The sequence below is a fragment of the Sphaerodactylus townsendi genome, linkage group LG01, assembly GCF_021028975.2.
Source record: "Sphaerodactylus townsendi isolate TG3544 linkage group LG01, MPM_Stown_v2.3, whole genome shotgun sequence".
Taxonomy (NCBI): Eukaryota; Metazoa; Chordata; class Lepidosauria; order Squamata; family Sphaerodactylidae; genus Sphaerodactylus; species Sphaerodactylus townsendi.
This window is the reverse complement of record NC_059425.1, coordinates 8,810,083-8,822,430: the sequence shown is the minus strand read 5'-3', so window position 1 is coordinate 8,822,430 and position 12,348 is coordinate 8,810,083. Positions and strand designations below refer to the sequence as shown.

At 50.3% G+C, this 12,348-nt stretch overlaps 1 protein-coding gene across 1 annotated transcript in view; it reads left to right on the top strand.

Annotated features, from left to right (window-relative positions):
- The window catches only part of LOC125436521 (small conductance calcium-activated potassium channel protein 3-like), an 83,392-nt gene extending 72,164 nt beyond the window's left edge, over positions 1-11,228 (top strand). Inside the window, exons 3-4 of the mRNA XM_048503597.1 lie at positions 9,080-9,510; positions 11,030-11,228. Of these exons, the coding sequence (XP_048359554.1) occupies positions 9,080-9,510; positions 11,030-11,228 (630 nt within the window). The remainder of the gene's footprint in view (positions 1-9,079; positions 9,511-11,029) is intronic.
- The last annotated feature ends 1,120 nt before the right edge of the window (positions 11,229-12,348 follow it).

Sequence of the window (12,348 nt, the reverse complement as noted above, 5' to 3'; positions counted from 1 at the left end):
TCTTCCAAACAATGACTCCCACTCCCTTCCGTGGGTGGCCAGTTTCTTCAACACTTCAGCCATCAGTGGAAGGCAGCCATGTGGATCGATGGTCTCGGGAGGTCATCCAGTCAGGTTACTCAATCGAAGTTTGCTCATCCTGCCTCTCAACGCTTCTTGCGCCTTTCCAGTCAACTCCAACATAGAACAAAGAGCAAAGAACTCAACGTGGCCATTCAACACCCTCTCTTTGAAGATTCAGGCTGATAGAACCAGTGCCAAAATCGGAGAGATCCTCGGGGGTGTTCTCTCATTTTCTTCACTGTGCCAAAGCGGAAAATGGAGACTGGAGAGGCAATACTCAACCCTGAGATTCGTCAACCGACACCTGCACCTCCACCACTTCAGGATGCGAAACCCTACAGCTTCCATCATATAGAAAACATCCGTCCAGGGAGACTTCATTGACGTCCCTAGACCTGACCGGTACTCATCTCCACATCCCAATTCCACCACACACCACAGGAAGTACCTCTACGGTTTGCAGTGGGGCCAACAACAGTTTCAATTCAGGGCCCCTCCCCTTCGAGACTGGCCACTGCCGAGAGTCTTCTCCAAGATCTTGCTATGCCCCACATCACTCTTTCTTCAGAAGGAACAGAAGATCCACTCCATATCCCCTACCTGGGCCGATATCCTCCTTATACGGTCGAAGGATACGGCCCTACAAAGCCGCCACCAAGGACGTCCAAACAGTACAAAAAGTGCTACAGGACCATGGGTTCCTAGTGAACTTGGAAAAAAGCACAACTCTTCCGTCACAGACAATTCTGGAACACCCTTAGGAGCCCCTCATAGATACCACCAAGAATTCCCTTTGTTTTGTCCCACAATAGAACAAAAGAATACGCATCCGGTAGACCGTGTCCCTGATTATCTCCAAGAGGACATCGTCTCTGCTTCTCCTGGCAAGCCTGATGGGATTGATGGTTTCAGTGTTCGACATGCTACAGTGGAGCCGACTCCATCCAGGCCCCTTCAATCCTTCCTGCGCCCATTTCAACGGCAGATCATGCAAAAACAAGATCGCATCGTCCATTTGACTACACGGCTTCGCAAGGAACTCAGGTGGTGGACCTGCGACCACAATCTGTCGAAGGGGAAGATTTTCCTGCATCAGAAAAGGAACCAGGTGATCACCGACGCCAGCCTGCGGGGCTGGGGGGCAACTTTCAAGGATCAGTGCGTCCAGGGGCGCTGGTCATCAGAAGAAACGGACCTGCCGATCAACATTCTGGAAACGAGGTCCATCTTCAATGCCCTTCTCCACTTCCAGGCACCTCTCCAAGGGACCCATGTTCTGGTAAGAACAGACAACACCACGGCAAAGGCTTACCTGAACAACCAAGGGGGGTCCAGGTCCTCTCAAATGCACAAGGAAGTCATGCGCATCCTAGTATGGGCCGAGATACACCTGTTGTCCCTGTCCGCGGAACACATCAGAGGCCAATTAAACATCACAGCCGACTGGCTCAGCAGGACCACAATAGCGGAAGCAGGATGGAAGCTGAAGCCCGACATCTTCCGGATGATATCGAGGAACCTGGGACTTCCCAAGGTAGACCTATTCGCCTCAGCGGAAAACTGCCAGACTCCGCAATTCATGTCCAGGTTTTACCACCCAAAGGCGATGGACATAGACGCCCTCGTAGCTCCATGGCCCAAGACCCTACTATGCGCCTTCCCTCCATTACCCATCATTCCCAAGGTACTGAGGAAGATAGCAGTAGAGCAAGCCGAGGTGATCCTGGTGGCACCACACACTGGCCACGTCGTCCGTGGCTCTCCTCCATTCTGGAGATGGCTTGGTCTCCCAAGGGATCCCACTTCCAGCGCCTCCAGACATGCTGACCCAAGGTCCAGTCTCACACCCGAATCCCGGGTGGTACAAGCTGACCGCGTGGCGCTTGAAAGGAACCTCCTAAGACGTAAAGGGTACTCTGACCAGGTCGCTGATACAATCCTAAGCGTCCCGGCGTCTTTCCACCATCAAAATCTATAACTCCTCATGGAAAGCTTTCGCGCGTTGAATTGTAGACGGAAGTCTATTTCCCCTCTATCTCCTACCCTTCCGCAAATTCTGATGTTCCTTCAAGACGGACTCCTCCAAGGATTGCGTAGCTCCACACTGAGGGAGACAAGTAGCAGCCCTAAACACGGTACTACCGGAAATCCGAGGAATACCCCTTTCCAGGAACCCGGATGGCCGATGCGTTTCCTTACGGGGGTAAAACAAATACAACCACCGGTGATCCATCGCTTCCCCACCTGGCGGCTGCACCTAGTACTTTCCGCTCTCACGAGATCACCCTTTGAGCCGGTACAGACCATACACCTTAAGTGGTTACGTATGAAGGCCTTATTCCTGCTAGCCATAACTTCAGCCAGACGGGTATCTGAAATCCACGCCCTGTCAGTAGAAGCAGAACTGTGCATCTTCCACAAGGACCGTGTGATACTCAGACCTGATCCCACCTTCACGCCTAAAGTTAACTCCAAATTTCATAGATCTCAGGAGTTGGTGATACCTTCCTTCTGTGCCACACCCTCTCACCCAACAGAGAGATTGTGGCATAACCTAGATGTTCGGAGAGCCCTGAAAGCATTCATCATAAGGACTGAGTCCATTCGGACTTCCCACAGCCTCTTCATTAACGTCACTCCCCCTAACCTGGGGGGAAGAATGTCAAAAGCAGCTATCAGTAGAGCAATAAAGACATGCATCATCGAGGCCTACAAAGTGTCTAATCATCCACTTCCCCAGGGAATTACAGCACATTCCACTAGTGCGGCAGCGGCCAACGCAGCCTTTAGGAAACAGGTCCCTCTGCTGGACATTTGCAGAGCTGCTACCTGGTCGACTACATCCACATTTGTCAGACACTACAGACTACATTCCCTCGCAGCATCCGAAGCCACCTTCGGCAGACGTGTGCTGGAACACATTATCGGGGAATGATCTGACCCACCCGTTTTGGGACTGCTCTGGGAGTTCCCATCAAGATGCCCTTCCGCCTCCAGTAGAATGGTCCATTGGTTACTCACCGTGAAGGGACCTTCTGCTGGACGCGGAAGGGCATCTTGGCCCTCCCTAGATCAGCTATTAGTCCCCGATAATGGGTTCTCAATCGTTCCAGCACAGCACTAAGTTCACTTGCAGAGCGTTTATTGTTGTTACATGTTGACAAGTTGTCGTTTTTCATGTTATTCTGTCGCTTCCTGACACGCATGTTAGTATATTAGAACTCTCACTACTCCTGGACCAGTCGATTTACTGGACCTAGATGGAAGCGATTAACCAAACCCAGTTCACAGGAAGTGACAAGTTTAAGACCCTGCCTCCCTGAGAACGGGTTGGGAAACACCCTTCAAGATGCCCTTCCACGTCCAGCAGAAGGTCCCTTCACGGTGAGTAACCAATGGACCGTTCTAACTGCACAGCCAATCAAAAGCCCTGCTGGATGAAGAAAAAAAATCACACCTAGCCCTGCTCGCTTTCTAAAAGCACTTGGCAGGCTCCAGGAAAGGTGTTGGCGGCGGCGTGGTGCCCATGGGCACTGCATTGGGGACACCAGCTTGAAGCTTATTGGTTGGCCGTGATCTGTTGCCCTCTGACCTCTGAAGGAAAAGAGATTCCACCTAACATCAGGAAGAACTTCCTGACCGTCAGGGCTGTTCAACAGTGGAATGTACAACCTTGGAGAGTGGAGGAGTCTCCTTCTTTGGAGATTTTTTAAAGAGAGGCTGGATGGCCATCTGTCAGGGGTGCTTTGATTGTGTCTTCCTGCATGGCAGGTGGATTGGACTTGATGGCCTTGGGGTCTCTTCCAACTCTATGATTCTATGATTCTAAGACACCCCCTGAGAAGTCTCGTTTTGAGTGTGTGGAGTGAAAAGAGGCAGCCACCTCTTTTAAAGACATCCCACAGATGCCTGCGATTATATGATTCTGCCACCTTCGCGCTCATGAAGGAAGCCAGGAGTCGAACTACGTTGCGCTGAGATGCTTCGGAAGTACATGAGAGATCATCTCCAGGGTTTCCTCCTGAGCTTTTGATCTGTTGTGAGTTGTGAGTTCTACGCGGAGGCAGGTAGAACTCCTGGTTGGCGCGGAGAACATTGCAAGGTGAATCCCAGGATCAGGCAGTAGGAGATGGGAAAGCCCCGGAGAGCAGCTGCTAGCCCGAGTACCCAACGCTGACTTTGATGCACCGATCAGGTGGCTCCATGTATTCATATGTGACCTGCTTGTTTTTACTTGCATAACTCAGCGTGGTGTAGTGGTTAAGAGCAGGTGCATTCTCATCTGGAGAACTGGGAATATAAATCCAAACTCCTCCTCCTCCTCCTTTTTGCAGTGAGCTCATTACAGGGAATGTGATTCTCCTTGCCTGTATTTTTTTTAAATCCTTGCAACAGCCCTTTGAGGTAGGCCAGGCTCAGAGATGTCCCCAGCCCTAGTCTGAGACTGTAACCACTATACCATGCTGCTTCTGCGCTTGAGGCTTTTTATACTGGTAGTGCTGCTTTTGTAATAAAGGAGACCTTTTTTTCCCCAGCCGAGGATCGGTCTGGTTTCTCTCGGCAGGGAGGAATGAAGCATGGCTGGCGGGAGGGGGGGGGGGCGAGCAGATTGGTCAGTCTGGGGGAGCAGATTAATCACCTCCGGAGGATGAAAGGAAGCCGACCCTCTTGACACCAGCTCATAGCCTGGCGTGGGCCCCCACCCCCAACCCCAGCCACTTTGTCGCCCGGCATGAACCCACCGGTTGCTGTGACAACGAATGTGATCTTGGCACTGCTTTCCAGGAGCCTTTGCTCTCTGAAGTTGGATGTGCCATTCAAGCGGGCATTGTGGCACGGCGCCAGGCAGGTGGTCGGGGGGTAGGTGGCACGGTGTTCCTGCTAATTGGCGCCAGCGTGAGCCCGTGTCTCTTGGAGGTGTGAGCGAGCAAATTGTTCGGAGTTGGGGGTTAGGTTTGTGTCTTTTTTAATTGCCGTTCTTGCAAATACGGAGTTATCGTGTGTGTGTGTGTGTGTGTGTCACAGCCTCCTGTTTGGAAGGCCTGCGTGCTTTAGGCTTCATCAGCGGAAGGCAAGGACCCTTTGTGCATGCTCGAACACATATCAGGCTGTCCTCACTATGTTCAGCCAGTGAGAGCCCCCGTGGTGCAGCGTTTAAGAGCAGGTGGATTCTAATCTGGAGAACCGGGTTTGATTCCCCACTCCTCCACCTGGGTGGCAGAGGCTTATCTGGTGAACCAGATGTGTTTCTGCACTGCTACATTCCTCCTGGGTGACCTTGGGCTAGTCCCAGTTCTCTCAGGACTCTCTCAGCCCCACCTGCCTCACAAGGTGTCTGTTGTGGGGAAAGGAAAGGAGCTTGTCAGCCACCTTGAGTCTCCTTACAGGAGAGAAAGATGGGGGTATAAATCCAAACTCTCCTCTTCCTCTTCCTCCTCCTCCTTCTTTTTCATCATCATCATCATCATCATCATCATCATCATCATCATCATCACTGGGTCTATTGCCACACAAGTCCTTGATTGGGGGCGGGGGCTGTTGCTTCCATCCTATCCCAGGTCAGTTGTTTCCCTCCTAGGCATCAGGTAAGGTCCTGTTCAGGACTTAAACAGGACACCTGGGGGCATACATAGAACCAGGGGGCATCCATTGAAAATGCTGGGGGGAAGAATTAGGACTAATAAAAGGAAACACTTCTTCATGCAACGTGTGATCGGTGTTTGGAATATGCTGCCACAGGAGGTGGTGATGGCCACTCACCTGGATAGCTTTAAAAGGGGCTTGGACAGATTGATGGAGGAGAAGTCGCTCTCCGGCTACCCATCTTGATCCTCCTTGATCTGAGGTTGCAAATGCCTTAGCAGACCAGGTGCTCAGGAGCAGCAGCAGTAGAAGGCCATTGCGTTCACCTCCTGCACGTGAGCTCCGAAAGGCACCTGGTGGGCCACTGCGAGTAGCAGAGAGCTGGACTAGATGGACTCTGGTCTGATCCAGCAGGCTCGTTCTTATGTTCTTATGTTCTTACCTGATTGCCTGTTGAGTGCACCGATGTGCCAGAAAGATGCATATGCTCATATGCACAGTCTTGTGTCCCCGAGGCGCATGAATGAAGTGCGATGTGTCTCCAAAGTTCTTCCGGAATCTGTGGCCAGCTGGTGAATGTTCAAACAGACCGTGTGAGGCACCGTGGCCTGCCTGAGATACGAATTCAGAGCAACGCAATCCCACCCCTCTCACCCAGTGGTGGGATTCAGCAGGTCCACACCGCTTCGGCAGAACCGGTTGTTTAAATGGTGCTTGTAAACAACCAGTTGTTAAATTATTTGAATCTCACCACCGGAACTGGTTGTTCAATTATTTGAATCCCATCACGGCTCGCACTCCAGCCCTGTCTTATGACAGATGCTAATTTTCTGCCCCCCCCCCCCCCAGCATTTCTTCCCTGCTGTGAAGGATCTGCTTACATTTTGCATTGTCTGACTCCTTTCTTTGCGACGCCCCTCCCGCCTTCTGACTGGGATCAAGGGGTCCCTATTCCCACTTGTATCTGACGAAGGGAGCTTTAGATTCTCAAAAGTTCACGCCTCGAAAATCTAGGCAATTCCAGACACAACTCTGGCTCTTGGCATTAAACTTTTGCCAAAACTAAAAATTTTGGCCTGGTGAGAAACCCCCGGAGAGGCAGAAGACGGGGAGTAGTTGACAAGGAAGGGTTTGTGGAGATTTGGGATAGTCCTAGGACAGTGGTGGCGAACCTATGGCATGGGTGCCAGAGGTGGCACTCAGAGCCCTTTCTGTGGGCACATGCAAACAGAGTCGCCCCACCCCCACCCCCACCCTTACCCCCACCCCCACCCCACACACACACCTAGCCTGGCCTGGGCCTCTGAGCTCGATTATTAGCATTAAACTTAAGACCTAGATTTGGGGAAGCAGTGTAGGTAACCCTGTTAAGTGCTGTTAAACCCCACTGATTTTCATGCGAAGAACTAAAGTGTGATCCTTTACCTGGGAGTAAGCTCAGTTGCTGGCAATGGGGCTTGCTTCTGAGTAAACCCTCCTAGGGTCGTGATTCACCCGTTGGAAGAGTTGCACGGTTGCTTCAGAGCAAAGCCACTGATTACCACCAAACTTATTCCTGAGTAACGCACGCCTTGGAGCCAACTGTTTTTTCTAAACTAAAACTTCAGTATTCAGGTTAAATTGCCATGTTGACACTTTGCGATAAATAAGTGGGTTTTGGGTTGCAATTTGGGCACTCGGTCTCGAAAAGGTTTGCCATCACTGTCCTAGGAGACAGCATTGCCCAATGGCTAGGAGTCTGAGCCGTGATCCGGGGAGCCAAATCCTACATCTGCCACAAATTCCCTGAAGCACTGGGAACTCTCAACCTCTGCCCTCCTCCGGTCTGCAATGGGTGGATAGTATTATTGGCCCGCCTTACAAAGCTGTTGTAAGGATGCTAATGCGTGTGAAGGGCTGTGAGCCCTGAAAACGTTGGGCTCATGCATTGTAATATGAGGCAGGGAAATAGTGGGAGAATCAACCAGCCTGGTATAGTGGTTAAGAGCAGGTGCACTCTAATCTGGAGAGCTGGGTTTGATTCTCTGCTCTGCCGCCTGAGCTGTGGAGGCTTATCTGGGGAATTCAGATTAGCTTGTGCACTTCCACACGTGCCAGCTTGGTGACCTTGGGCTAGTCACAGCTTCTCGGAGCTCTCTCAGCCCCACCCACCTCACAGGGTGTTTGTTGTGAGGGAAGAACAAGGGTGTGTAAGCCCTTTGAGTCTCCTGCAGGAGAGAAAGGGGGATATAAATCCAACCTCCTCCTCCTCCTCCTCCTCCTCCTCTTCTTCTTCTTCTTCTTCTTCTTCTTCTTCTTCTTCTTCTTCTTCTTCTTCTTCTTCTTCTTCTTCTTCTTCTTCTTCTTCTTCTTCTTCTTCTTCTTCTTCTTCTTCTTCTCAGAGCTCTCTCAGCCCCACCTACCTCACAGGGTGTTTGTTGTGAGGGGGAAGGAGACAAGGGAGATTGTAAGCCCTTTGAGTCTCCTGCAGGAGAGAAAGGGGGGATATAAATCCAAACTCCCTCCCTCCTCCCTCCTCCCTTCTTCTCTTCTCTTTCTTCTTCTTCTTCTTCTTCTTCTTTCTTCTCTTCTTCTTCTTCTTCTTCTTCTTCTTCTTCTTCTTCTTCTTCTTCTTCTTCTTCTTCTTCTCAGAGCTCTCTCAGCCCCACCTACCTCACAGGGTGTTTGTTGTGAGGGGGAAGGGCAAGGAGATTGTCAGCCCCCTTGAGTCTCCTGCAGGAGAGAAAGGGGGGATATAAATCAAACTCCTCCTCCTTCTCCTCCTCCTCCTTCTCCTGCTGCTCTCTTCAAATGCTTAAAGAGAGCCATCATGGTCATTTCTGCATGGTCCAAATATCCTGGGTTGAGCGAGGGAAATATCCCGGTCTGGCCCAAAAGTTCGCATGGTTCCCAATCCTAGAGCAGATTTCCTCCTCGTCCTCGTCCTCCTCGCCTGCGTCCCTGGAGTCCTCAGAGTCCGTCGTCCTCCTACCGTCCCTCGTCCTCGAATCCTCGCTCCTGCGTCCTCCCTCGGGCCCTCCCTCGTCCTCCCCTCGTCCTCCTCGTCATCTCCTTCTCCTCCTCCTCCTCCTCCTTCCTCTCTCTCTCCCTCTCCCTCTCCTCCTCCTCCTCCTCCTCCTCCTCCTTCTTCTTCTTCTTCTTCTTCTTCTTCTTCTTCTTCTTCTTCTTCTTCTTCTTCTTCTTCTTCTTCTTCTTCTTCTTCTTCTTCTTCTTCTTCTTCTTCTTCTTCTTCTTCTTCTTCTTTCTGAGTCTTCCTCCCAGGGGTTCTCATTCAGACCAGACTGGGAACCTAACAGTAGCAAAGGGCTCACTGCTAAGTCCTGAGCAGGGATCTTGACACCCCTTCCCCCAGCTGCTATATGTATTGCTTTGTTTGTATAAAGGGGAGAAGATTGGTCTAACTCTCGTTCTTTCCCCCCCTACTTCGTGCCAGCTCTTTGTGATCGACAACGGCGCAGACGACTGGCGGATAGCCATGACCTACGAGCGCATCCTCTACATCAGCTTAGAGATGGTGGTGTGCGCCATCCACCCAATCCCCGGGGAGTACAAGTTTTTTTGGACGGCCCGGCTGGCCTTCTCGTACACGGCTTCGCGGGCGGAGGCCGACGTGGACATTATCCTCTCCATCCCCATGTTCCTGCGCCTCTACCTGATTGCCCGCGTCATGCTCTTGCACAGCAAACTCTTCACGGACGCTTCCTCGCGCAGCATCGGGGCCCTGAACAAAATCAACTTCAACACCCGCTTCGTCATGAAGACGCTCATGACCATCTGCCCCGGGACCGTCTTGCTGGTATTCAGCATCTCCTTGTGGATTATCGCCGCGTTGGACCCCGGTGCTTGCGTAAGTCGCGATGGAAGGTGAGCTTGCTAGCATGGGGCGCCAAGCCGGCGGTGGAGTTCCGCGTAGCTTTTTCGAGAGCTTTCATTAACGTTCTGCGGCCCGAATCCTGCGCTCGAGAGAAATCCCGATACTGTGACTCGCGCACCGTTATTAGAAATGGAGCAGATTTTATGTAATGTATTTGGTGGTGGTTGCTCGTTTGCCCAGTTGAGTTGGGTTATGCCATCAAGCTACGATAGCTGGGTTTAAATATTTGAAGGGGTGCCATGTCGAGGAGGAAGCGAGCGTGTTTTCTGCTGCCTCAGAGGCTACAACATGGAGTAATGAGTTCAAGGTGCAGGAAATGAGATGCCACCTAAACATTAGGAAGAACTTCCTGACTGTCAGGGCTGTTCGACAGTGGGATTCACTGCCTTGGAGAGTGGTGGAGTCTCCTTTGGAGGTTTCGAAAGAGAGGCTGGATGAACATATGTTGGGAATGCTTTGATTGTGTGTTCCTGCATGGCAGGGGGTTGGACTGGGTGACCCTTGGGGGTCCCTCCCAACTTTATGATTCTATGATTCTGTGATGCAAGATTGAAAGCCTTCAGCATCTTTGTGTGTATCTTCATAACCACGAGAGCAAGAAATTTGTTTTTTAATCACTGAAACAAAAATCTGAGGGGCCAAGAGTTCTGTGATTAGAACTTTATTTACTTAAAGCTAACATGTTTAGATGCTAAAAAGCGGAGTTGTGGCAGTGGGAGATGGGATCAAGACTGGGGAACGGTGATATTGGCCCTTAACTCTGCCCATCAGCTCACTCTTAAAGGCACACAGTTGCAAGATTGCCGGCTCTGTTAAAGCTCTTTAAATTACTGTTATATCAATATTGCTGATAGTGCAGTTATATTGATATTGTAGCCTTTTCCAAAAAATAATTCCCCTCAAATGACAGAGGGGACCATGTCCTAGAACTGATATTGTCTCTCCCTCCCTCCCTCCCTCACACCGACCCACACAATTCCTGCTGCTGCGACAGGAGAACAGACAGGCTTGTTATTTCAATATTTTTTTGATATTTCAATATTCTTGTATTAGATCTATCGTTATTTCATCTAATATGGTACAAATGCTTGAAATGGAAAGAACATTTTACAAAGCCCTCCTGATCATCGGGAAGGCCGAAAGTGGAGCAAGGAAGGCAGGGCGGAGCAAAAAATCCCAAAGCAAAGAATAACATTTATTTTGTATTCGTGGGACAATGCTAGGAAGAAGAAGAAGATTTATTTTGGAGTGTTGTTCTATTTTGAAGTAGCCTTTTCTCCTGACGTTTCGCCTGCATCTGTGGCTGGCATCTTCAGAGGATCCTCTGAAGTTGCCAGCCACAGATGCAGATGAAACGTCAGGAGAGAATGCCACTGGAACCCGGCCATACAGCCCGGAAACCCCACAACACTCCAGTGATTCCGGCCGTGAAAACCTTCGACAAGATTTATTTTGTCTTCCCTGCAAAGCAGGAGGAAAAGGTTGCTCTTCGCCCGCTCTCACAAATAGCAGAGATGACGGGATCTGCAGCGGAGTGAGGGTGGTGGTGGTCGTGGTGGGAGGCATCCAAAACAGAAGGTCTGCCCCAAAGAGAATCTGCATTCGTCTCAGGGCAGAGCACCAGCGGGTAATCAGCCATGATCTCTTGTCCATCTGCGCGTGGTTCCCCCGAGGCCGTTCCTTTCCAAAAATGGAAGGCATTTTTTGACTGGGGGAAAATGGGGAGAAGAATTATTCCCCCAGCAGTGCAAGCTAACTCCGCGCAGGTAGCACAGCCAAAAAGAAAGAGGGAAAGGGCTGCTACAGTACAACGCAATAACCAAAACTGAAGCCAAGTTATAATCCACTACACAGGATCGATGGATTTAAAACCCTCCAGTGATTTATTACGAATCTCTCTCTCAAATGATGCTCACTCATATAAAACCAAGACTCTACAGTGTCTCTGTATGGCAATAAACAATGCCTAGCGGGTCCTTTACATTGTAGAAGAAGAAGAATTTGGATTTATACCCCACCTTTCTCTGCTGTAAGGAGACTCAAGGTGGCTTACAAGCGCCTTTCCCTTCCTCTCCCCACAACAGACACCTTGTGAGGCAGGTGGGGCTGAGAGAGTTCCGAGAGAACTGTGACTAGTCCAACATTACCCAGCAGGAATGTAGGAGTGCGGAAGCACATCTGGTTCGCCAGATAAGCCTCTGCCACTCAGGTGGAGGAGTGGGGAATCAAACCCGGTTCTCTAGATTAGAATCCACCTGCTCTTAACCACCACACCACGCTGGCTCTCCTGTAGTCCTTGTTGTGACATATAACTTGAATATCCTTTACAGATTATAATATCCCGCAATACATGGATCAGACCGCAAAAGCGTGGTTGCAGTCTGATCCACGTATTGTCAAAGATTGCATGCTCGCAGTATAAAGGGATTCTGAATAAGGGATCGGAGAATATCCTTTATCGTGCTGCACTCTTGGGAAGAGGCAATAGATCTTCAGACCCTGAGAAAGTGCTATCAACAGTATGCGGGGCATGAAACGAGTGGGTCATCTGGCGACGTCGTCATGGGATGCCAGAAATGGGATACCGTAATCTGTAAAGGATATTCAAGTTATATATCACACAGGAAAAATATAATGGGTTAAGGAGCGTGAAAAAAGCGTTAATGGGAAGAAAAAGAAGAAGAAGAGGAGGAGGAGAAGTTGGAGTTGGAGTTAAAGTTCTATATGCCATTAAAGGTTAAAATTAAAATTGAAAATTGAAATTGGAGTTGGAGGAGGAGTTGGAGGAGGAGTTGGAGGAGGAGTTGGAATTGGAGGAGGAGTTGGAA